Source organism: Typopeltis vanoorti, chromosome 10 (genome assembly GCF_054136105.1).
Source record: "Typopeltis vanoorti isolate ZY-2024b chromosome 10, IOZ_Tvanoo_1.0, whole genome shotgun sequence".
Classification (NCBI taxonomy): Eukaryota; Metazoa; Arthropoda; class Arachnida; order Uropygi; family Thelyphonidae; genus Typopeltis; species Typopeltis vanoorti.
The window spans coordinates 110,908,264-110,933,763 of record NC_143558.1 but is presented as its reverse complement, the minus strand read 5'-3'; the positions used below and the strand labels follow the sequence as shown (position 1 = coordinate 110,933,763).

Here is a 25,500-nt window from a genome sequence, read left to right as displayed (position 1 = left end):
ATTGTAACTGAAAATAAATAAACCATCATGTATTACTGAAATAGAGAGCCAAAGGCTTATTTTTATCATACATCTCCTCTAGGAGATATGCTTTACATTATGGAAAATACTAAGGAAAGTGATCTGGAGCTTTCTCCATCTTTACTATGAGTTGCCCATAAGGTTGCTTATGCTTGCACCCGCCGAAACTTTTAGTTTTTATATATTCAGCACGAAACTCTTGTAGTCTCTATATTCAGCTATGAAATAATGTTGGATTCAATATTAACTTAATTTGTTCCATCATGTATTATATTTGCAGTGTTTTTTTCTTTATGTTTCATTGCGTGTTTGCCGAGGTCTGGAGAGTCATTTACTTGTTATCATAGAATTTATGCTGATAAGGAAAAAACTAAAACTGTTCAAATGACTCTTGATAACTTCTTTTGATAAAAAAAATTGCAATAAATAATGTAAGTACAAGTATTTATTAAACATTTACTTTGCATTCATTTTTTATCTTTCCTAAAAGAGTACCATATGAAATGAATTATTAATACAGTAATCGATCATGGACGAATTGTAATTTTTACCATTGATTATTAGATTTGATTAATGCGATTTTGATATACTTGGTAACATCGAGAGATTAATTAACTGCTTTAATCTAGGGATACCTGTATTTAATTAATCATACATACAATTAAATAGTAATAATAATTTCTATTAATATAATTAATGTTAGGTACAGAATTTTTAAAAAATTTTTTAAATCTTGGCAGGGCTCCAGAAACACAACTTAAATCTACTACCAGAAAAAAAAAAAGCTTACTCACCCAAGATGTCTGTCTATTTTATATAAATATTCTTATAGATAGTTTAAAAAAAAAATGTGATGCTGACAAAACAAAGTAATACATTATTTTATTCTCACTGTACATTATACGTAAATATACAGAAATAGGATTTCATTTGTCTCTTTAAAATGTACGCTATCACACAGCTCATGACAGCTCCGTTTGTGTTTTCTTTCATTTATTGTTCCTAATGAAGGTGAATTTATATAAATTATCCATGAACAGTAATTTAACAGGGAAAACAAATAATAAAATTCATGAAAATGTTTTTGTGAATGTGGATTGCACTCAATGTAGAGCCAGACTTACTTTTTCATGATGCACTCAGTTCACTTGATTTGGCCTTTGACTTGTCTTTGCAAGATAATTTCAAGATAAAAGAATCTGTGTTAGGTACAATTTTCATACATTCATGTGGTAAAAATAAGCTTCGGACAATAGTATATGACAACTGTGCACCTATTTAAGAAGTAAAAGTGTTTGAAGAATAAGATATATAGATGTATTGCAGTATTTAAGTAGATTCTGCCAGTTTTAAATTTTGTGTTCATAATTATCACTTTATTTTGTTGGCGATATTATATTGTAAGAAAAGTACAGTTAATTTTTATTTAAGAATAGATTGTCTATTACATATGTTGTGTGTACTGTATATACATGCAGGTTTAATATTGAGCTAAATGAATGCATTAATTGGATTCAAAATTTATTTAATTCCATGATAAGAAGGAATTATATTCAAGTAAATCACTCTAATTGTAACACGTAATGGCAGATCATTTTTTTCGCTTCATGACTGAAATGAAAAGCAGAAGTGTGTTGGGTTGTGGAGCATGTGTTGTGGAATGTAAAAAATCCTGTAATATTGCTATGAGAAAAATTTGATTTTTGGAACTTGAAAGTAGAAAGTAGAAAGAAAAACATTTAAAACTTATCAGTTATTATGCTATGACAGTGACAACAGAATAGATATTAGGGGGTGGGTATACAACAAGTTGCATTTTTAATTGCTATGAAAAAAATGAACAGTCTTTCATGTAGAAAGAAAAATAAAATTCGGAACTTTAATAGGAGACAAAAGGAAGAACATGAAGATGATTGGCTTACGTTATGACTTTTAGAGAAAACCAGCAATTAAAATTGCAACTGTACACGGCCAAATGATTTTAAGGAATGACGATGGTAAGGAGGTCACTGAATCAGTCGATATAGTGGAGTTACTGAGCGTGCACTTTGCAAAAGCATATCATCCAGGTGGTGACATTGAAAAAATGAAGGAACCATTAGTTTATACGGGAATAGTGATGAATGAAGTGGAGGTGACTAGTCTATTACAGAACCTTAATGTGAACACATCTGTGGGATTGGATGGTATACCGGCACGGGTCTTGCGTGAAGCGGCTAAGGAATTATCAGTGCCCTTGACCATGTTGTTTAATCTGAGTCTCAGGTCTGGTTTAGGCCTGAAGGTGTGGAAAGAGGGGAAAATAGATTCACTGCATAAAGGAGGATCCAAGACTACGGTTGCAAATTACTGACTGATCAGCATATCAGGAGTCGTTGTCAAGGTCTTGGAGAAAGTAGTCAAAGGGAAAATACAGGAATGGATTGATGAAAATGAGATACTGTACAGGGGACAGCATGGCTTTGTGAAGGGTAGATCATGCTTCAGTAATTTGCTCAAGTTTTATAACAAGGTGATGGCTGAACTGGATAAGGGAAATGGGTTTACAATGATACTGCTGGACCTGGCAAAGGAGTTTGACAGGATACCACATGGAATACTAATCAGTAAACTACAACATATGGGAATGGATATAGGGTTGGTGAGATGGATAGGTGGTTGGTTGATGGAGAGATATCAAAGAGTAGTTTATTCAGGAGTAGAGTCCAAAAGACAGCCTGTGACTAGTGGTGTGCTGCAGGGTTCTTTTCTTGGACCACTGCTGTTTAATCTGTTCATTAATGATATAGGGAAGGATCTAAGTGGAACAATTCATTTGTTCGCTGATGATGCAAAGTTGAGTAGAGCAATAGTGAATGCAGAAGATGTCAAAGTCTTGCAGGATGACTTAGATAGATTGGAGTTCTGGGCTAAGGAGAATGGATGTCAATTTAATGTGATAAAATGTAAGGTTATGCATTTTGGGGTGAAAAGATTAGCAGCAGTATACCACATTGGTGGAACTGTACTCCAAGAGATTGATGAGGCCAGGGACTTAGGAGTGTTGGTGGATAGGGAGATGAAGTTTAGGGGGCACATTGCAAAAGTAGCTAAATCAGCTCATCAACTCACTTGGTTGTTGAAAAATACCTTGATGAGCAGAAACAAGCAAGTTATTGTACCTCTGTACCGAGCCTTGATAAGACCTCATCTCGACTATTGTGCCCAGATTTGGTCACCTCGGTTCCTTCTTGATGAGGAGGAGGTGAAGAGGATCCAGAGGCGAGTGACTAAGATGATAACAGGTCTATGGAATGAACCATATGAGAACAGGTTGAAGATGTGTGGGTTGCACAAACTAGTTGATAGGCGGAAAAGGGGAGATATGATTGAGACATTCAAATTGCTAAAGGGATTATATAGGATTAATTCAGAGGATATTTTTGAAATCAGGACTGGTGGTGGGAGAACTAGGGGACACCTATGGAAGCTGGGCAAGAGTGTGGTTATCAGGGGTGTTAGAGCTGGGTTCTTTACTTTTAGAGTGGTAAATGAATGGAATAAGCTGCCAGAGTCTGTTGTGGGTGCTATGATGGTGAACGAGTTCAAGGCAAGGTATGATAGCTACTGTGAGAATGTAATCGCATAGTTGTGTGGACATGATGTTTAGGGCCTCCCTCGATGAGTCTAAGGACTCCTGGAGTCGCCTGAAATAATAATAATAATAACTGTTTCAGTGATTCTTTAAAAGAGGATACTATAGTGTTTGAGCTAAGGATTTCAGATCCAGAAGTTTTATTTCAAATAAAATTTCTGGATCTGAATAAAATTTCTCTAATGAATTTATGGCAGCTACCATGTGTGATCATTTGATAACTTGACCGTGAATGAGATGTTGAAAGTGAATTTAAAAAAAAAAAAAAATATATATATATATATATATATATATATATATATATTTTGAATGCATTCAGAACGAGGCCAAAAATTCGCTGTATCCCAGGATTGGGGATCCTCCACAAGAGAAGAACCACCATCATCTACAGAGTGACAGTCAACTGGCTGCTTTATCACATCTAGTTTTTGTTCCATTGTTATGAAACATCGACTTTCTGGTATGTTTTTCTGCACTGCTGATAGTGTTCTCTGGTTGCTTAGAGGCCATTATTAATTCATTAAATTCGCTTTATACTGAAAAAAAATATTACAGTATCATTAGGTTAATTGAGCACTGATGACCGAAACTCTTACAAGCAAAGTTACGATCAGCACAGCACTATTAATTTACACTAATATTCTGTTAATTATTAATATAATAATAGTAATTTTTGGAATTAAATATGGTCAGTTATAGACATTTATTAATAAAATTCCTATGAAATACTGCACTAACAAATTAAAATCATAGTAAACAAAGAGCATAGATGCTAAGTTTGGTATCAGTTCAACATGAAAAACCTACAACAAAGAGTTGGAACAATAGGTAAATCATGTGGCTATATGAAGGATGAGTCATTGCCTTGACTTGCTCCAAGTCTTTTACCATATTTTTCTCAAATATTTCTTAGTGTTTAACTTTGAGTTGTGCATGCAAATAAAATGACTAAATATCAGGACACATAACTGAATTCATGTAAATTAAACATGTATAAACAGAGGGCTTACTCTGTTTATACATGTTTAATTTACACTAACCATACTAAGTAAGAGTGTGGTTCAACACGCTTGTGTGTGTGTGTGTGTGTGTGAGAGAGAGAGAGCAGTGAGACCTATATTTTTCTTGAGTCTGTTTTCTCAAGTTTTGACTGTTTTCTCATGTTATGTGGTGAGTGGCATGGACTGCTGGTGGAAGTAGTGAGTGCCTCCTTAAGTTCTTGGAGAGGTATTGCAGCAGTTGTGCAGGTTAAAGGACCTCCTTTGATCAGTCCAAGGAGCCCAACTAATAAGAACAATAAATGAGATTGTTCATAGGTAAAAGATTTGTATGCCTTTTGTTTATTGTGCATACTAAATGCATTTCAGAGTAAAATTAAATGGTTTGGTAAAAAAAAAAAAAAATAAATAAATAAACAAATAAATAAAAAAGGAAGATAAATATGTTTAATTAAGACAGTAAAATCTAACACAAAGATTAAAATATCTGATATATGAATCAGATATGTGAATTATTCAATTTTATCTTTATTGGTAAGCATTTCATATATGTTCACTTTCATTTCATTTATAGCATTTATTGTAAATAATTGTAAACAATAATGTAGCATTTTTTTGTAATTGTGTTTTTATTTATCTCTCTAATTTTTTGCTGTATAGGGTACTGAAATTTGGGAATCAGTTATGTATTTACTGAGCTTTCTGCCTTCAACAAGTGTTCCAACACTTTCAGGTCACTGTTTATCGCATTTAAAAAAACTTTCTGAAAACTGTCCTAAATCAGAGTATCGTAATGTGCTGCTCTGTCTTTGCAATCATGGATATCTATCAAATATCTTAGAATTTGTGATAAACTGGTTAAAAGATGAAATATTTCCTGAAAGAAGAATCCCATCCTCTGAGGTGAGTACCATGGAAAATACAAATATGTAAGGTAAAATATAGATATAATATTTTCTTCAAATTTTAGGACCCCTGTTTTGAATGGTCTGAAGGTTTGCCCATGGATACAGCAATTTCTCCACACTTAGCTAATTATACATGGAGAGAAAGGATGTTTTCATCATTTGGCCAGGCTTAGAAGAAACCATCCTTAATGTTATTGAATTCCTTTACAGTTTAAACTACAAACTCCAATTCACATTAGAAGTAGAAAAAAGGTAGATCTAGATTCATTTTGTTCCTGCATGTTCTCATTCCAGTTGAAGATCATACCAATCTTACTTTTGAAATATACAGAAAGAAGTTTAATACAGGTATATGCTAGTTCCCACTACCACTCAATACAGAAGAGAGGCATCATCAAAACTCCTATTACAATATCTAATGATGATAAAATAATAAATAAACAAAGAAATCATTTATATTAAAGACGTTCTTCTAAAAAATGGTTACAACATCAAAACTCAATAGCATTGTGAATGAACCATCCATCTCGTGTTACAGTACAACAACCAGGACTACAAAGGTGAGATTTCCTTACATCAAAAATGTTATATACAAAATAGCAAAAATCCTATAACAGTATAATTAAAAGTTGTCTTTTGACCACTACAAAAAGTATCCATGATATTAAGATCACCAAAACAACCTCATTGATCTATAAAGAGACCAGAGTATGAGCTGAAAAGTTGTGATAATCACCAAGAAGGAATTGAGGCAGGACTATGTAACTTATGCATTATTCTACATATTCCCCACAAAGTGTTATACACTTGTTATGATATCAAGTGTATCATTTGCAATCCTCTGAGAAAAAAAGCCTTTCCCTTGTTGAAATAAACCAGTCCTCGGCTGCAGATATGATTTCATCACCTGTTGTAAATTTTGTGCAAGTGTTTCTTTAAATTTGTGAATAGGAAATAGTCAGTTCAGGCTAGGTCTAGTGAATAAGGTGAGCGAGGCAGACATTGAAGCCTCAGTTATGTATTCTCTGTTGGCTTTATGAGCAGTGTAAGCACGTGCATTGCCCTGCAAAAGCAACATGCCTCTTCTCAGTTTCCCTGCAGTGTTTTTCCTTCAGAGCTGTTGAATAAACTGTTGCTGTAACAATTTCACCTTTTTTGAGGTACTTGGTAAGGATTACACCATCCATATACCAAAAGACAATGGCAAGAACCTTCCCTGCTGACTTGGATTCCGAATTTCTTTGGCCATGGAGAACCTTTGTGTTTCCATTGACTGTTGTTTGGTCTTTGTGTGATGGTGATAAAATTATGTTTCATCAACAGTCATAATACATGCCAAAGAAAAGAAAAAAAAAACATCTGATTTCTCAAAATGACCCCAAATTCCTTTGTGATGACAGCTCATGTTCTCTCTTTTTGTTGGCATTCAAAAATTTGGGGACCCACTTTGCTGAAAACTTCTACACGTCCAGCTTTTGATGAACAATGACCCCAACTCATTCCCAGGATATCCTTAGTCTTCACAATGTTTTTGGCTGGTATTCACCTATCATCAAGGATCATGGTATGCGCTGTATTGATGTTTCCAGGTGGCATCACTGTGGAAGGTCTTCTAGACCTGGGGACATCTGTTGTCTCAGGATGCCTAGTTTTAAACTTGGCCACTTGTCTGGCACCTGTTGGATATGCTGGGGCACAGTCTCCTAAAGTCTCATGCAAAGTTTGGTGAATCTCAGTTGCGGACTTTCCTTGTAGCACGAAAAACTTGATGACATCTCTCACGTCTGTGTCTTTGAATTTCTTCGAAACATCTGACACGTATTCATATATATATCCTAGAAGAAAAGAACAAGTCATTACAATTTGATGAAACCTGGGGGTTAAAGGATTTTAAGATATGTTCTTTCTTGTGGTTATATCAGTTGCTTTAATATAATTTTTATTCTAGGTGTTTGTCAGAACTTTTCAATCCCTCTTGTACTAAATCCTTTGTAATTGCAGTGTTTGTTATGTCAGACAGCAAAGTCAGTCTGGAGAAATCCCTCAGAAAGAACACATGAGATGTGAAGAAACAATGGTTGAATAAATCTTAACTAGCTTTTCATACCACAAACAAAAAAACATCTGGTTTTTGGCAGCTCACTAAAATGTTGCACATAGAATTTAATAATTATGTACTCAAATTTAAGGAGGAGCAAAATGATACATTGTGCTTTTATGTATGCTGAGCAGCATGCATAAAAGATCTCCTTATTAATGAATTAGGCTATGAGACAAGCTGTGTAATATCTTGTAACAATAAACTGCACATCTGATATCTTGTTCCTATGTTACACATCTGTCTCATGCTAAATAAATAAAAAACAGTGATAGTTGTTAATTCAGAAATCTCCTTGATACCTCTTTTTTTTTTTTTTTTTTCTGTCCCAATCTGAAGAAAGTATGAAACTAATAATTTATTAAATGACTTTACTTTTTACATAGTTTTTGGCAGTAACTAACAAAAAATGGATTCAACAAGACATAACTATAAGTAATTAAGATATAAATTTAGTTGGATTTGAAAAAAAAAAATTTAATGGGAGCAAACGTTTTCTGTCTTTTTTTTTTTTTTTTTTTCAAGCCCATTTTCAGGTGTGCAGTTAAAAAATGAATAAATTATTATTGCTATTTCAAATATGAATAGGGAATATATATATAAATATGCATTTAACAACTTATGGAGATAAAGTTTTTGAAATCAAGGTGAGCCAAGTTGCTCTGTTATGTGCCAACATGTTAAGTGCCTCTGTAATGCAATTGGAAGAATGACAGTACATTGCTCTCTTCGATTGGAATAGGCCCAAGTTCGATTCTCGTCGTGATGGGAGCAATCTTTATGTGGACTTTTTCACTCGAAGGTGAGTTAGCTGATCTCATACGGAGGTAGCAGGGTTTTTCATCCCGCATATAGACAAATCAACCCTTCAGGACACACGCAATTTACAAACAAAAAATATTAGTTGTGGTGGTGATGGGCGGGTTGATGGAGATGATTGGTAGTAGAGGTTCGGTGTAGTGGTGGAGACGGTTGTATAGTAGGTGTCCTCCCGCGATGAGTCTTCAGACTCCTTGAAGGTGCCATGAATAATAATAAATGTCAGATGGCTCACAAGTCTGATTTTCAAAAAGAATTTTATTTATGCATTTCAAAAATTGTTTTCTCGGTGTTCTTCCTCTGTATCCACCATTAGTTGGTCTGTAAAGAGCAAGAGCACTGAACATAGGAGAGTGTGGATGAGATGACTAAGTGGATATCCCAACCAATTCAGCCAACTTTTCTGAATTGTTTCTATTAGGGATCCTTGTTGGCTTTCTTCAAGAATATCACAGAATTAGGAAGGTGATCTTGCCATGTGTATCTGTTGTGTCCTGAATAAGCATTAAAAAGGTTTATATTAAAATATTCAGGTCACAACATTAATTCTACACAGGCAGAGAACATGGAGCGTTGGCAATGGAAAAAAATAAATTGTTTGTGAACACAAGTCAAGATAAAGTTTAAGGAATTGTATAAAATTGTATAAAGTGCTTAAATATAATCTGTATTAAGTGTGGGCTTGATAATAGAAATCCATGTAAGCTGGCAAAATCCGTTAACCAGCCTCTTGCACTGAAATAGTAAAGCCTGTGAGTCAGGTTTCAAAGGTCGCTTTTACCGTCCTGCATTATGAAAGTATTGGAAAGGGAAACCTAAGCGTCTTCCAGAAATAGGAGGCAGACACACATGCGAAAAATTAATAGAGGGAGCTAATGAGATTGACGTGGACACACGTGACCGAGTTGGCGCGTATCGCAAATATCGAGATTTAATGAGAGGAGAAAATTGAACAAAAAGGCCTTGCATGAAGATTCAAGCCCTCTTATAATTTTTTTTTTTTCTGGATTCCTGATCTCTCGGAGTGGTCCTGCTTGTCGTAGGAGGGAAGTCCCTGGCCAGTTGCAGAAGGCACTTAGTTCGTCCATCGTAGCGTTCATATTGGGCCAAGCTATGTCCGTGTTCTAGGATAGCTGTGATGTTGTCGTACAACGGAGGGACTAAATAGAGCCGTCCATTCAAGGCGACGTTACCGTGCCACCTCCCATGTTTCCCACGGAGATTCTACTCGCACAGATCTACGGAAGATATCCTCCAAAGCGATTACATTTGAAGGCCTTGATGATTAGACAAGGCGGGAACAAGTTTTAAGAGTTCAAGGACAGAAATGGTAATGTAGATTTTTGAAATACTAATTCCAGTTGTAAGAAGAGAGTGAATTTCCTGTGTGAACGTTTAAATTGGACTGAACTTAAAGAACTGTAAGAGTAGCCTACAACTAGATACGTGTCCGAGACAGTGTTAAGAATTGTTTGCCCAAGAGGCCGAATAGATACAAGATCTTGTTAAACTAAGAGTAATTGTGCTGATGTGTTCACTGATAGCCACGTGTATCCGAATGGCTTAATGATAATCTATGAATTGTATTTTATGATTGTATTTAAGGTTATTAAGATTTAGTATGTGTGATAAGTACAAGTTAATTAGAGCTTTTGATCTGAGTTGAGTGCAACCATATTATCCTGTTTTGAAATGTATTATAGTGTATCACCTTAAAGCTAATTAAATTATTTCATTCATGTACTTGCCTGATCTGCCTATATTATATGAATTCAAAACTACCGCTCATAAAAATAACAATGAACCAAGCAGGATAAACCCATGAATACTAATGCAATAAGTAAGCTGCGACTGTAAGAAAGAAAAGGACAAGCGAGGGGGGGATAAATTTATGCTTGATGAAATAATCATTAACTCTCTAAAGGAATCACCCTGAACAAGAATCCTTTCTACCTAGGTATTAGCTGGCACAGCATAAATATAAATGTGTTAATACTTATAAGGTGAACTTCTTCAGATTGTTTGTTTAGGACATAGAGAGGCCAATAGGACTGCAAAGCACTGAAGGAGAGAATATTTGATTGTAGAGTTTAAATTATAAGGGATAAATGTGTATAAGTAAGGTACAGTGTTAGACGAGTTTTGAATTTAAGAAAGATAGGATGTTGGATTAGTTAAGAAAGGGTAGAAAAAGGGTAGATGACTAATTAAGTAAAGAAAAAGTAAATATTATAAGAAAACGTCGCAACATATCCTAATACTGATCAAAGGCATGTCCCAAAGCTCTTTATGACACTAACTGCATGTTGAGTAGCGATGTTCCATTTCTGGGAGCTGTATGTAAATATGGCTTGACTGATATTGTACATACAAATTTTGGTATTTGTGGTGATGAGAATGGGTTTCCAGATATTAGTTAGCTTTTATGGAAATGAACAGCTTTCTGCTTTCTTTTCACTGTGTCAGAGTATTAATTAAAAAACTCAAGGTATTGATAATCTTTTATTTCTTCAAGAGTGTGATCATTTAGCTTCTGTTTTTCCTTTTAGAACTTTAGTTTTACAGCTGTTGATCACCACATTTTGGGCATTATGAATGTTAGTCAGTTAGCAATAATCATCTGCAAAACAGAGACTATTTATATGAGTTTGTCCTGCCAAATCCTCAAGAGTTATTCTATATCCATTTCTTTTGAGTATGAAAATGTAGTCTAAGGTAATAATAAAAAGATATTTATTGTGCCGAAGAGTCCTGAAGAACTTCAGAGAAAATAGGAAAGCTCTGTCATCTCTCCATTAGTCAGTACTCTGGTATGGTTCTACGTATTGCTTTGATTATTTTCAGGGGTATGCCATAATAACTGAGAATTTTGAACATCCTTTGTCTCTTGATTAATAGGGCTTTGAGAAATCGATGAAGAAGTTGAGGATTAAAGAATGGTTTTTATCTCTTTCTCTTAGCAGCCTTCTAAGGCTGTGGATATGTTCAGTAGTGCTTCTGTTTTTCAAGAAATCTGCTTGATTTTTGAGTGTTATATATTGAACCAGTTCAGTTTAGATGCATTCTGTTATAGTTTTATAGTATGGTAGGAGTAGCATGATTCTTTTCTAATTTTCTAGATTGTTTAGATTGCCTTTTTGGGTATTATTAGGCCTTTTCTCCATTGTGATGGACTGCTGGATGTAGCTAGAGCTGTATTTACAAGTATTTAATAGTTTAAATACTTGTTTTTAAGTATTTAATTTCCAAAGCCACCATTGTTCAATCCAATCTAGGTGCTTTCTCATTCTTATGGATTTTCAGTGAAGTTTCAAATTCCTGCATTTTCAAATTGTTACATATAATGGGAAGTTCTTTTTGGATTATTATTTCTGACAATGCATTTGTAGTAAAGTTTACTGATGAATTATTCAACAGTGTTTTTCATCATTTTTATCTGCAAGTATCCAGCTGTTTTGCTTTTTATTTTTTTACACTTTTTTTTACACTTTTTTTTTACCCCCCCCTAGCATAACACATTTTTCTTCCAGGTACATTTCTCTGGTGTTATGAATATTTTGATATAGTTCTAATTTCTGACAGATCAGAGACTTCAATGTTCACAACACCAGCTAGCTGCTCTCTTCCAACTGTCACAACTTTAAAAAACTGTGCTGTAATTTAAGCATATTTAATAATACTGAAACAAAAAAAGAAAGAGTAAACAACTTCTTTCTGAATGATTATTCCAAATGGTTACTAAACATATTATTATTCTGTGAAAAATAAACTTGCGTGACTGCATAAATTAATTACAAATATAACATTCCTTTACTCTGTGTAGGTAGGTTTTCAAGGAAAAATAATACAATTTTTTTTAAAAAAAGTGAAAGTTAGAATGCCATTCAAACTAGTCATCTGACAAAACTTCCTACATTCACCAAAAGATAGCATTCTGTTTGAAAAATGTCCTGAGGTATGTAAAATTTCGTGTTCATGCATGCAAGCAAGGTTTACATTGGTTACACTGGAAGAAGTTTTGAAATCCGTAAGAAAGAACATACAGGTGATATCAGATATTTTTAAAGGCAAGAAAAAAAAAAGCGGTTTCACTGCATATATTTCCTTTGGACAATACGAAATCGACTTTCTGCCTTAATGCCTTACCTGAAGACAATATTTTCACTTGGATATTTACAAGGCACTTTAATCAAAAACCAGAGCGTATAATTCATTATATTTAAGTCATTTGTGTAACTTACAAGACTTCTGTTATGCCAGTAACCATCTACAGCATTACACAATGTACACACTGCACATCATGTGCTAAATGACACACAACTAGCTACTTTGTTAACAGTTATGTTTTTTAAAAAACAACAGCTGTTAAAAGTTTTCATATCTTGTTGTATGCTACTATTGTTTTATTCCTGATGATGATGTCAGCCAATTAATGGCAGAACATGTCAGAATTTATTTTAAATTTATTTATAAATAAATTCTACAAGGTTATCCTGCATTGTTTATATGTGTATAACTTATTGCCATCATAGTTTTGGCATCAGTTAAACATTTTTACTTTATGTTTTTATTATTATTATTACTTGCCACCTCCAGGGAGTCCAAAGACTCATCGAGGGATGGCACCTATTCTACAACTCTCTGTCTCTACCACTGAATCCACCAACTACAACAACGAACCACAACTACACCAACGCCATCTACTGCCCATCACCACCACTAGTATTTTCACAGACAATCACAAACATCCATTCCCACAGTGGAATTTGAACCCACAGGCTGGAGAGAAGATATGCTAACAACTCAGAAAACCAGGCCTTTAATTGAAAAAAATGTAAAATTTCAAGAAAATCTCACCAGATACAATGTAAATATAGTCTAGGACTTGTGTACGCTACATTGAATTGAACTTGTTGATTACTTTTTTATATTGAAGTAATTGCTGATTATTTTACTATAAGTTAGTTTCAATGAATTTTCATAACATTTTTATGTGAAGTATAAGAACATTTCTAGGCACATTTCAATTATCAGTCCAAGAAAAGAGTAAAATTTGAACAGGAAGAATCAAAGCCATTGCTCGCGGTTCGCTACCTTGAAACTATCACAGATGAAGCTGCTTGTCAAACACTTTTGTTGGAATCTCACTTGGATTCTGTTCATGAGATATGGAAGATTCTTGAAAATATTAAGGTAAAAATATATATTTTTTTTTTATTGTATATATTTATATATATTTATTGCATGTATTGTATATATGTATTTATTTTGATTTTTTTTTTTGTGCAATTTTTAACATGTATCTCAGAATAAAGCTGTTTGAAATTGAAATCTGTAAGCTTTCCATTAGTTGCTAATCACAGAACACTTGAATACATTGCCTATCCTAGCATAGAAATATGGTCTCTGTCATTTGTTTCTGTGGTAATCTGAGTGTCTAACTACTGTAGTTGATAGATGCTATAGAAAATTGTTATAATGAATTGACTTGCTATAATGAACTGCTTTAGAGTCCTGACTGCAGCAATCAGTTCCATAATGTATGAGGGTGTTCTGAAAAGTTCCAGGCCTAACAATGAAAAAACTAATTGATAATTTCAAAATTATTTTTATTTTTCAACATAATCTTCCTTAAGACTAATACATTTATTCCAGCGATGTTCCAGCACCATTATCCCATCCCTATAGTAGTTCTCAGTAATATCTGCAAAATACCCCTCTACAGATGCAATCACCTCTTGATTCAAAGAAAAACACTGACCAGCAAGGAAGAGTTTTAGTTGGGAAGAGATAGAAGTCAGAGGGAGCCAAATCTTTGGAATAAGATGGATGTTCCAACAATTCATAGTGCAGATCCCTTAATTTTGCCATTGCCAAAACACCTTTGTGGGGAGGTGCATTGTCCTGATGAAAGATGATTTTTTTCTTCTGCAAACCGGGTCTTTTCTCATGAATTTTTTTGTCTAGTCTGGTTAAAAGATCAGAATAATATTCCCTGGTGATTGTTTTACCCTTTTCAAGATAATTAATAAACAAAATGCCTTTAGCATCCCAAAACACGAATGCCATGACCTTTCCTGCTGATGGGCCCGAATTTGTCTTCTTTGGCACTGAACAACTGGTTCTGTCCACTGTTTTGACTGCTGTTTGGATTCTGGTGTGTAATGGTGAATCCAAGTCTCATCCATAGTAATAAATTGACTCACAAAATCAGTTTTATTCTTGTTAAAATGCTCCAGTACTGTTCAGAGATTTTCATGCAAGTGCGTTTTTTGATCTGCTGTGAGCAAGCGCAGAACCCATCTTGCTCAAAGCTTTTTTTCATTTGCAATTCTTCATGCAAAATATATCCTGCACGTTCTTTGGAAATGCCTATAGTCTCAGAAATTTCACTCACTTTGACTCGCTGGGCATCCAATACCATATCATGCACTTGATCAATGATCTTTTTGAACATCCTTCACATGGATCATCTTATCTTCAAGGCTAGTATGGCCACGTTTAAACTCAGCAGCATATAATAAATTTAGTTTAATCCTTTATCCAAGTGTAAGCAAACAAAGTTTGCACCTGAAGTAGCTTCAGGACTGAGTCAACTCGTAATAAAGGTGGACCAATCTCTCATCACTCCTTGTCTTAGTATCTCCCATAATGCAAAGCACATCTCCTTGCAGAAATGTATAATGCTATGCATTAAGGGAAGGGCCACTATCTAGACCTGTTTCCACCTTTATTGAGGTCTCATCAGTGGGAGCCAGACCCAGAGGTAGTGATATTAAAGCAGAAGCAATGTTTTAAAGCTGTTTGAAATTGAAATCTGTAAGCTTTCCATTAGTTGCTAATCACAGAATATGAGTTACCAAAATGAGTTACCTATATGAGTTACCAAAAGGTGTCTCACCTTATTATTAAATTACTCTGCATTTAGAGAAAGATGGAAATTTTTTCCCACTTGGTTAGACTATAATAAATTTAGTTTAATCCTTTATCCAAGTGTAAGCAAACAAAGTTTGCACCTGAAGTATCTTTAGGACTGAGGCAACTCGTGGTAAAGGTGGACCAAGCTCTCATCACTCCTATTCTTAGTATCTCCCATAATGCAAAGCACATCCCCTTGCGGACATGTATAATGCTATGCATTAAGGGAAGGGACACCTCAATAAAGGTCTAAACTGGTCTGGGTAGTGGCCCTTCCCTTAACGAAGGAGAAAAGTGCCCATAAACTTCTATGAACTTCGAATGAATATCTTTTGGCATTAAACCTTCTTTTTTACTGAGAATTTTATAACCGCACGATACTCAATTTTATCCATTTCAAGGGATACAGACACTTTTCCTTCAGACAAACTACTTGATAGAATGACTTGCAAGTTCACATGGATGCTTATAACAGATGTACCAACTTAGAAAAAAAAATCGTGATGATAATGTTACCATCTATGGTCGAGGCTGAGAATTTTTCAGACCACCCATGTAGATATATTCCTCTGTGTGTGTGTGTGTGTGTGTGTGTGTGTGTGTGTGTGTGTGTGTGTGTGTGTGTGTGTGTGTGTGTGTGTGTGTGTGTGAGGGAGAGAGAATGAGTGTTGCTTTTTGTAAATGGAAAAAGATAGTGATTCATCTGAAAGATGGTTGACTAATGTGTTAAGAAAAGGCAAAGAGTTATTAGATTCTTTTTCTATTGTAAAGTGATTTTTGGGTTGTTTGTTGTTTAAGAAGATGACAAAGGCATCTAGGGTTCTTGTCCATGGCGCCAAATGGCAAACACATCATCAACAAAGTGTAATCACACTTGAGAGGTGTGTGTAGCTGTCGTAAGTATTTTGCTTTCAAAGTCTTTCATGTAAAAGTTTGCTGGGGGAGGGGACATAGCAGTACCATTAATATGTTTGTAGAATTTTCCTCCCCATATAAAGTAACTTGCTAATACATAGTAAATTTGAATAATTCAAAAATATCAAGGGGTAATTTAGATGTTATCAAATCAAGAGTATCAAATCATATCCTAAAAAATTCAGACATAATAGTTAGTTTTGATGTCACTTCTTTATTTAGCAGTACACTGGTAAATAAAGAGGTGACATCAAAACTAACCATTATCTCTGAATTTTTAAGGATATGATTTTTAACTAATGAGTTGAAATGGGTTGAAGTTTTTACAAAAGTAGAGGAATTGCCAGTAAGGGCAGGCATGAGACTTGATTAACTGTTGGGCAAGCTTATGATGATCTATACTATTGACTATAGCAGCGCTTCCCCAACTGTGGGCCGAGGCCCTCTTGGGGGCCTTTTGTTGAGGGGCACCGTGAAATAATAAAAATTTTAAATCTTTTAAGACTAAGTAGATTCTTTTTATCTTAAAAGAAACATATTTAATTTTTATTATTTATTATTTCTTTTTTGATATTTTAAAATTTTAATGGAAAAAAATCACACAATGGTGCAGGTTCACAAATTTTGCTTCCTGCGTATTTCACCGCTTAATGAATATTAGTAAATATATGCTTATTCATATAACTTTCATTTGAAAGCAGAAATCTAAAAATTGCAGTTTCACATATTTCACCTGATATTGGTGTAGCAGTATTGAAATACATCCATCACGTTAAATTGTTATTAAACTTCTTTTATGTTTTTAATTCTTTCTTTATTGCTAATCGTTTTACGTTTCATGTGCTTATACTGCAAATGTACAATAACAATAAATCTATATAAAAATATGAGATAATGTGCATGTCAAATGTTTATGTAACATGCTAAAAATGTAATATTTGCATTTGATTTTTGCAATATTCGTTGTGTGTGTTTTGTATCGAATATAAATATAATAATATGTCTATATTACGATTTTTTTTCGGGAGAAGCTGTGATATATTTTAATTTTTTCAAAGGGGGCCCTGACATCCAGAAGTTTGGGAAGCACTGGACTATAGGATGTATGGAGATATTAGATTTGCAGATTTTTGGTAATTATTATTATTATTACAGGTCTCCCTCGATGAGTCTAAGAACTCCAAGGAGTTCTTAGACTCATCGAGGGAGGCCCTAAACATCATGTCAAGAACAATTATTCAGCGTTTGCACAGTATCTATCATACTTTGCTTTGAACTCATTTACAGTCATGAAACCCACAACAAACTCTGGCAGCTTATTCCACTCATTCACTACTCTCTGAGTAAACCATAAATATGAGATGGTTTAACATGAAATTGGCCAGAAAGTTGAACAAGTTAGCCTTCCTCAAACAATGCTGTGACAGTGATAATATTCCAGATTTTCTCAGATTTAAAGAAAAGTTAAACTTGGCAAAGGCAAGTTTAACTTGCCTTTGCCAAGTTTAACTTGCCTTTGCCAAGTTTAACTTTTATATTTACCGATGGCCGAGTTTAACACTTCTATGGGAAATTGCCACTACTCGCATAGAGTTTAATAAGTTGAACAGCACAATCATTTCTCTATGAATAACTAATTAATGTTATTAATTAGTTATTCATCCTAATTAGTAATTCAACTAATTAGTAATTAGTTATTCATCCGAAGTTAAAACAAAAAAAGAATTAATTCACAAAAATTAAAATCATGCACCTGAAGAAATTTGAAATCCTACAGCAGTATCAACAATATTATGTTCAGACCACAACTTCACTGATATCATGTTTTCTTAAATTTATCAGTGCAAGTGCTTACTGAAGAAGCTAAGAATTCTCTCAATCTAGGCCATAACTTTGCCATTACACCTAAACAAATTCCAAAACTAGAAATCATGATGGATGTAGAATGGAACATCTACAATCTTCCACCTGCAATGGCCAATAATGTGCATTTAGACATGCCAAGCATCCTAAACAATGCTAAACTACAAAAAGTAATATACCACAGAATGAAATAGCTGCTTTAAAAAAAGTTGTATAGGAATAAAAATATTGTATTACTAAAGATGATAACAGTAATGCATAGTTATCATGGATGAAGAGGATTGTAACAAAAAAAAAAATGCAGTATCTCTTATGTGACAGTTCTACTTACCAAATTATAGATCAAGATCCCACTATGTCTCAAAGCAAAAAAAAGCATGCAAATTGAAAAAAAGTGACTTCTGGCCCAAAGAAATCATCAAAAAAATAAAACTTGTTCATGTTAAACTACTCTGCATTTATGGATTACCAAAAATTCACAAATCTAATATCCCCTATGCTCTATAGTCAATAGCATAGACAGTTAATTCTACTTATAAACTTGCCCAACAGTTAGCCAAGAGTCCCCCCCCCCCCCCATTGGCAACTCCTCTACTTTGAAAAAATTCATTCCATTTCAAATCATTAGTTAAAAATCACCTCCTTAAAAATTCAGACATTATGGTTACTTTCGATGTCACTTCTTTATTTATCAATGTACCCCTAATAGACACTCTTGATGTGATAAAGTCTAAATTTCTCCTTGATATATTTGAATTTTTTAAATTTACTATGTATTCAGGTTACTTTGCACGATGGAGAAAAATCTACCAACAGATTAATGGTACTGCTATGGGTTTGCCCCTTTAGCAAACCTTTATGAAAACAAAATACTTACCACAGCTACATGCAAGCCCCTAGTGTGGTTACTTTTTCTTGATGATGTGTTTGCCATTTGGCACCATGAACAAAGACAGCTTGGATGCTTTTGTCACCTACTTAAACAGTGAAAAGTTCAAAATTCACTTCACAGTAGAAAAATAATTTAATAACGCTTTACCTTTTCTTGACACATGAGTCACCTGCCTTTCAGATGGATCACTGTCTTTTTCCATTTACAGAAAGCCAGCACCCACAAAGGAAGATATCTACATAAACAATCACATCATCATCATCCAGCCCAACAGTATGATGTTTTAGAAACACTTACACACAGAGCATTTGTTCTAATGATACAGCTCTGTCCACAGAACTCAAATATCTGCACCATACTTTCTTGGCCAGTGGCTACAGTTCCTACAAAATAGATAAAATACTACATAGCCCATTACGTCTCCCTCCTCCAATACATGGGAACAAAGCATTACCATTGCTGTTCCCATGTTAGAGGTACATCAGAAAAGTACTAATAAAACATGACCTTCAATCACATTCAAACCTTGTTAAATTAGCAACCCTGATCTGCTCTCCTAAGGGTAAATTTCACCCTCTAGCATATCCTGGAGTGTATGAAATTCCTTGTGACTGTGACTTGGCCTGCTATGGGCAGACAAGAATATCTATTAACATCTGCCTGGAAGAACATAAAAAAATACATTTGCTTCCATTATTATGCCAAGCCACAACTGGCATACTATGCTTTGGATGCCCCTTCACATAGGATTAGATGGAAGAAAACTGATGTGCTATTTAGAAGTTGTTAGAGAGTGAAAAGATTATTTTTTGAGTCGTCCATGACTATGAAGAATTCTCTTAACCTGAACACATATGGTTGCATTAATTTACCAAAAATTTGGATAACTGTTAACTTAATAGCAACCCCCACTTATCTGTAGTACTTTTTTTTTTTTTTTTTTTTTTTTTTTTATACAGCATTAGAGGTTGCCAGATTAGGACTTGAGATCTAAATGTTATGAATAACCTTCAACACCTAAGCTTGTCTGTTAGACTTTCATTCTTCTTTTTTATAGTCTATGTTTCACCTCCATTTAATATGGTTGGTTTTGACAAAACATTATATTAGTCTGATTACGGTGTTTTTTTTTTTATTCGGGATGGCTTAAATATATTATTTATTATGCTGCTTACTTTAACAAAAATTTGATATTTTAATGTCTGTATCTTTTTCATCTTCATAAAAGTCACATCCCAGCTATTTGAAATATTTACTTGTTTTAATATTTTATTATCTATCACTATTTTACATCTTATTGGGAATTTGAAAGACATTATTTTTGTCTTTACTTTTGATATTTCTCATATTATATTGTTGTGAAATTTCATTTAATCATTTTACGGATCTCTGTAGATCATCTTTTGATGTAGCTAATACAATTCGATCATCTGCAAATAACAGTGTATCTATCTTTATTTGTGAGTTTTTTTTTTTTTTGTATACCAAATGGGTTATGCCATTTCAGATTATAATTTATATATATATATATGTGTGTGTTAAAAATACCAAGCAATTTTTAAACCTGGTATACTTTCTACATATATATATATATATATATATATATATATATATATATTAAAAAGCAGAGAGATGATAGGGTACATCTTTGCCATACTCCTCTTGATATATCTTTCTATTCTGATATTTGTTCTAATTTGACTGCTGTTTTATTTCCTGTGTACATTTCTTGAATAGACTGTAAGAACTAGTTTGGTATATTTAGATTAGTTAATATTTTAAATAACTTTTGTCTTAATTTTATCAAATGCTTTTTCATATTAAAAAGGCCACATGTTTCTTTTTGAAATTCTCTTCTCTTTTCAATTGTTATTTTTAGAATGAAAATGGAGTTTATACAAGATCCGACCTTTTGGAATCCATTCTGTTTTTCTAGTAGTTTGTTCTCTACAATACCATTTAGTTTCTCTTTTAATATTTCTGCGTGTAGCAGACTAATTTCCCTATAGTTATTGCAGTCATCTTTATTTCCTTTTTTATGAATCAAGATAATCAGTGCTTTTTCTGGAAAATTTCCAAGTTTGGAATTTTCCAGAAATACAGATCATGTAAAGAATTTCTGAAATCTTTCATTAATATTTTCACCTGCATTTAACAGTTCCATGTTTATATTGTTTTCTCCCAGTGTCTTCCTATTTTTCATCTTATTTATTGCATTTTGTAGTTCTGACATCATAATATTTTCTCTTCACTCATTCTTTGTTGTATAAAATTTTACTTCTTTATTATCATCAGTGTAGAGATTTTGAAAATAAGTTGGCCCATTTTTCTAAATTTATTGTTTGTAATTTTATCTTTTTCTTTTATTTCTTTCTTCATATATTTTATTATTTTATAGGTTTTTAGTTGTGGCTTAGTTATATCCTTTCTAGTTCAGTTACAAAATTGTTCCTTCTCTCTCTCTCTCTCTTTCTCTATTTTTTTTTCTTTACTTCTCATTTGGCAAATTACACTGCTTCTTTTTACTCTGTTTTTGCTTCTACCGTCTTGGAATAGAGCCATTACTATTATCTTTTATATTTCTTTGTCACAGTTTCATAGTCTTCCTTTTCTATTCCATTTACTCTTTATTCCTAAGCTCTCTGTTTTTGATTTTGTCAGAATTTGTTTCAGATTTTCCCATTACTCTTCTATGATTATAATCAGTGCATTTCTGCTGTTGTCGCCTTATATTGGGATCTTGTAATGAAGGAAATTTTGTAACTCAGTTGATAACTATTTTCAACTTTATTTTTATCCATTTTGGTGTAAATTGAATTTTTGCTAATATCATAAAATGGTCAGAGTTTAAAACAAAGACTTGATATACTCTATCGTCTTGGAATATCTAGGATTAACTTGACTAATTTAAAATTTGTGATAATGTAATCAGTAACTGACTTATCCTCTGGCTGACCATGCATATTTATGTATTTCTTTATGTTTAAGTACAAGTTCATTATTCTCATATTATTATAAATAAAAAAATCTTTCAGTTTGTGTTCATTTTGACTATATGTATCTTCACCAAATCTCCCTATGTTTGATTTGTATTTCCCATATAATCCCATATAATTTGTATTTTCATATAATCTGTTTTATGTTGAAGGATTTACTGTCTTCTTTTCCCTGCTTCTGGTTCATATTCCCCGATTATTCTTATTTGACCTCTTAATGTTTTGAGTCTAATTTCTATTAGTCTTTCGGTCCAATAGTTATAATATACGATATTGCGACTATATTTTTTGAATAATGGCTTCATATGTAAGAGAAAACTAAATATAATTTATTATTCCTATATCTTCTTCTTCCAGTGGTGCTAACAGGCATTTAAATGCCCACAATCTTCCAATTATTTGACCTCACAACCGCAATTCATATTAGGTGGTTAGCCCTATGCCTACCAAAGTGTTCTATATCTGTAGATGCATTTGTTCACAGCTCCAGTTTGCCTATTCTGGGGGATGAAAAACCTGAGTTTCTGGGTGAAAAAAACCCCTACTTTCATATGAGACAATCTAACTCACCTTTTCCTCACATCTGAATACAAGATTGAGTCCTACAGCATGAATATAAATTTAAATTTTGTTCAGCTTTTCTGTTTTCTCCCTGAAAGAAGCTCATGACATATTGAGCAAAATATTATTATTATTATTATTATTATTATTAAGAGAGACCTGAAGGGAGTCAGGGACTCACCGAGGAAGACCACATACTGCACTCACCAACTATCATACTTATTCTTGAAATCATTCACACTTTTTGTACTCACAGCATCCAATGGCAATCCATTCCAACCATTCCACCCTGTGAGAGAAAAATCTAGCCCTCACACCCTTCTTAGCGGCATTCATTCTTAGCTTCCAACGATGCCGTCTTGTCCTTTCCCCACCTTCTATAAATTGAAAAATTCCCTCAATTGAAATCCTGTATGACCTTTCAGAAGTGTGTAAGTCTCAATCATATCACCCTCTCTTTCTCCTGTTTGCTAGTGTCTGCAGTCTACAAATTCTCAATCTGTCTTTGTAATCAGTATTCCACAATCCTGATATCATTTTTAATACTCTCCACTGGATCAGAATCACAATGGAAGCCAGGAGACCAGACCTGTGTAGAATAGTCCAAATGAGGTCTTATTGAGGCCTTGTAAAGAGGCAAAATGACATCCTTATCTTCACATACGAATGTTTGTTTCAGTGTGCAATTATTTTTTGAGTTGTATTTGCAATCTTTGCTACCTGGACCCTTCAACTTCTTATCTACTAACACTCCAGGATCCCTAGCCTCATCTGTTTCTTAATATGACATTGGATATCTAATCATGCCGAAGTGAATGACTTTACATTTACTGACATTAAACTGACATCCATTTTCCCATGCTCACAGTCCCAGCCTATTCAAATCATTCTGCAAGTACCTCATATCTTTGCCTTGTCATCAAATAGCTGTATATCGTTTTTCAAATCCTTCCCACTATCATTAATGTATAGATTGAATAACAGTGGACCAAGCACTGATCAAGGGTGGTCTGAAAAGTACTCGGCCTTGACTATAGATGGCAACACTATTAGCACAATTTTTTTTTTCAAGTTGGTACATCTGTCATAAGCATCTATGTGAAATTGCAAGCCATTCTATCAAGTAGTTTGTTTCATATAACTGTCTGAAGGAAAATTGTTGTCTATATCCCTTGAAATGGATAAAATTGAGTATCGTGCAGTTATAAAATTCTTTGTAAAAGAAGATTTAATGGCAAAAGAAATTCATTCGAAGTTCATAAAATGTTTATGAGCACTCTTCTCCTTCGTTTTCGACAATTAAGAAATCGGCTGCCGAGTTTAAATGTGGCCATACAGCCTTGAAGATAACATGATCCATGTGAAGAACATCCAAAAAGTGTAACAATACTAGAAATCATTGATCAAGTGCACGATATGGTATTGGATGACTGGCAAGTCAAAGTGCGTGAATTGCTGAGACTATAGGCATTTCAAAAGAACGTGTAGGATATATTTTGCATGAAGAATTGCAAATAAAAAAGCTTTGCGCAAGATGGGTGCTGCGCTTGCTCACAGCAGATCAAAAATGCACTCGCTTGAAAATCTCTGAACAGTGCTTGGAGTATTTTAAAAGAATAGAACTGATTTTGGGAGTCGATTTATTACTATGGATGAAACTTGGATTCACCATTACACCCAGAATCCAAACAGCAGTCAAAACAGTGGACAGAAGCCTGTTATTCAGCGCCAAAGAAGACAGAGTCGGTACCATCAGCAGGAAAGATCATGGTATCAGTGTTTTGGGATGCTAAAGGCATTTTGTTTATTAATTATCTTGAAAAGGGTAAAACAATAACTGGGGAATATTATTCCGATCTTTTAACCAGACTAGACGAAAAAATTTGTGAGAAAAGACCCGGTTTGCAGAAGAAGAAAATCATCTTTCATCAGGACAATGCACCTGCCCACAAAAGGATCTGCACTATGAATTGTTGGAACATCCACCCTATTCCCCAGATTTCGCTCCCTCTGATTTCTATTTCTTCCCAAAATTAAAACTCTTCATTTCTGGTCAGCATTTTTCTTCAAATCAAGAGGTGATTGCAGCTGCAGAGGGGTGTTTTGCAGATCTTATTGAGAACCACTGCAAGGATGGGATACTGGCACCAGAGCATCGCAGGAAGTAATGTATTAGTCTTAAGGGAGATTATGTTGAAAAATAAAAATAATTTTGAAATTATGAATTCGTTTTTTCATTGTTAGGCCAAGAACTTTTCAAACTACCCTCGTATAACCCAAACTCATATTCTCCAATTTATGCAACAGTCTGTCGTGCTGTATTCTGTCAAAAACCTTAGTGAAATCCAAAAGTGTCATGTGTATCCACTCCCCTTTCCTAGTTCAGTGGTAACATTGCTATAGAATGTGAGCAAGTTGCTAAAACATGACCTTCCCTTAGGTTGCTCATTGCAAAGTAGAGATTCACTGTCAGCCCATTTCTGAATGTGAACTCTAACCAATTTTTCCAAAATCTTCATCTTCCCTGAGATACTAATTGGTCGATAGTTGGATACATCCATCTTGGCATCACCCTTGTGCAATGGAATTACCATACATTTTTTCAATTCTTACAGAATCTTTCCTGCTCTGAGACTCATATTAAACATCCTGGTCAAAGGAATGGCCATTTCAGCTGAACACTCTTTTAGCACACATGCTGATATCCTATCAATCCCTATTGCAAGTCATAGGGATTGATAGGATTAGCTGTTGCACAATCTGAATATTTATTCAGATTGTGCAACAGCTCTAATACCTCATCCTCATAAACCTGAGTTTCTTCATCCAGTGAAGAGGTAGTAGTGAGCTCAATATCATGTACACCAGGTTAATAGC

General features: G+C 34.0%; 1 protein-coding gene across 2 annotated transcripts in view; it reads left to right on the top strand.

The window, feature by feature from the left end:
- LOC150102691 (condensin-2 complex subunit G2-like) overlaps positions 1-25,500 on the top strand; it is a 401,754-nt gene that overhangs the window by 227,947 nt on the left and 148,307 nt on the right. For both annotated transcript variants that reach the window (XM_090398912.1, XM_090398911.1), the window contains exons 18-19: positions 5,314-5,556; positions 13,495-13,671. In XM_090398912.1, coding sequence (XP_090255038.1) covers positions 5,314-5,556; positions 13,495-13,671 — 420 coding nt within the window. The remainder of the gene's footprint in view (positions 1-5,313; positions 5,557-13,494; positions 13,672-25,500) is intronic.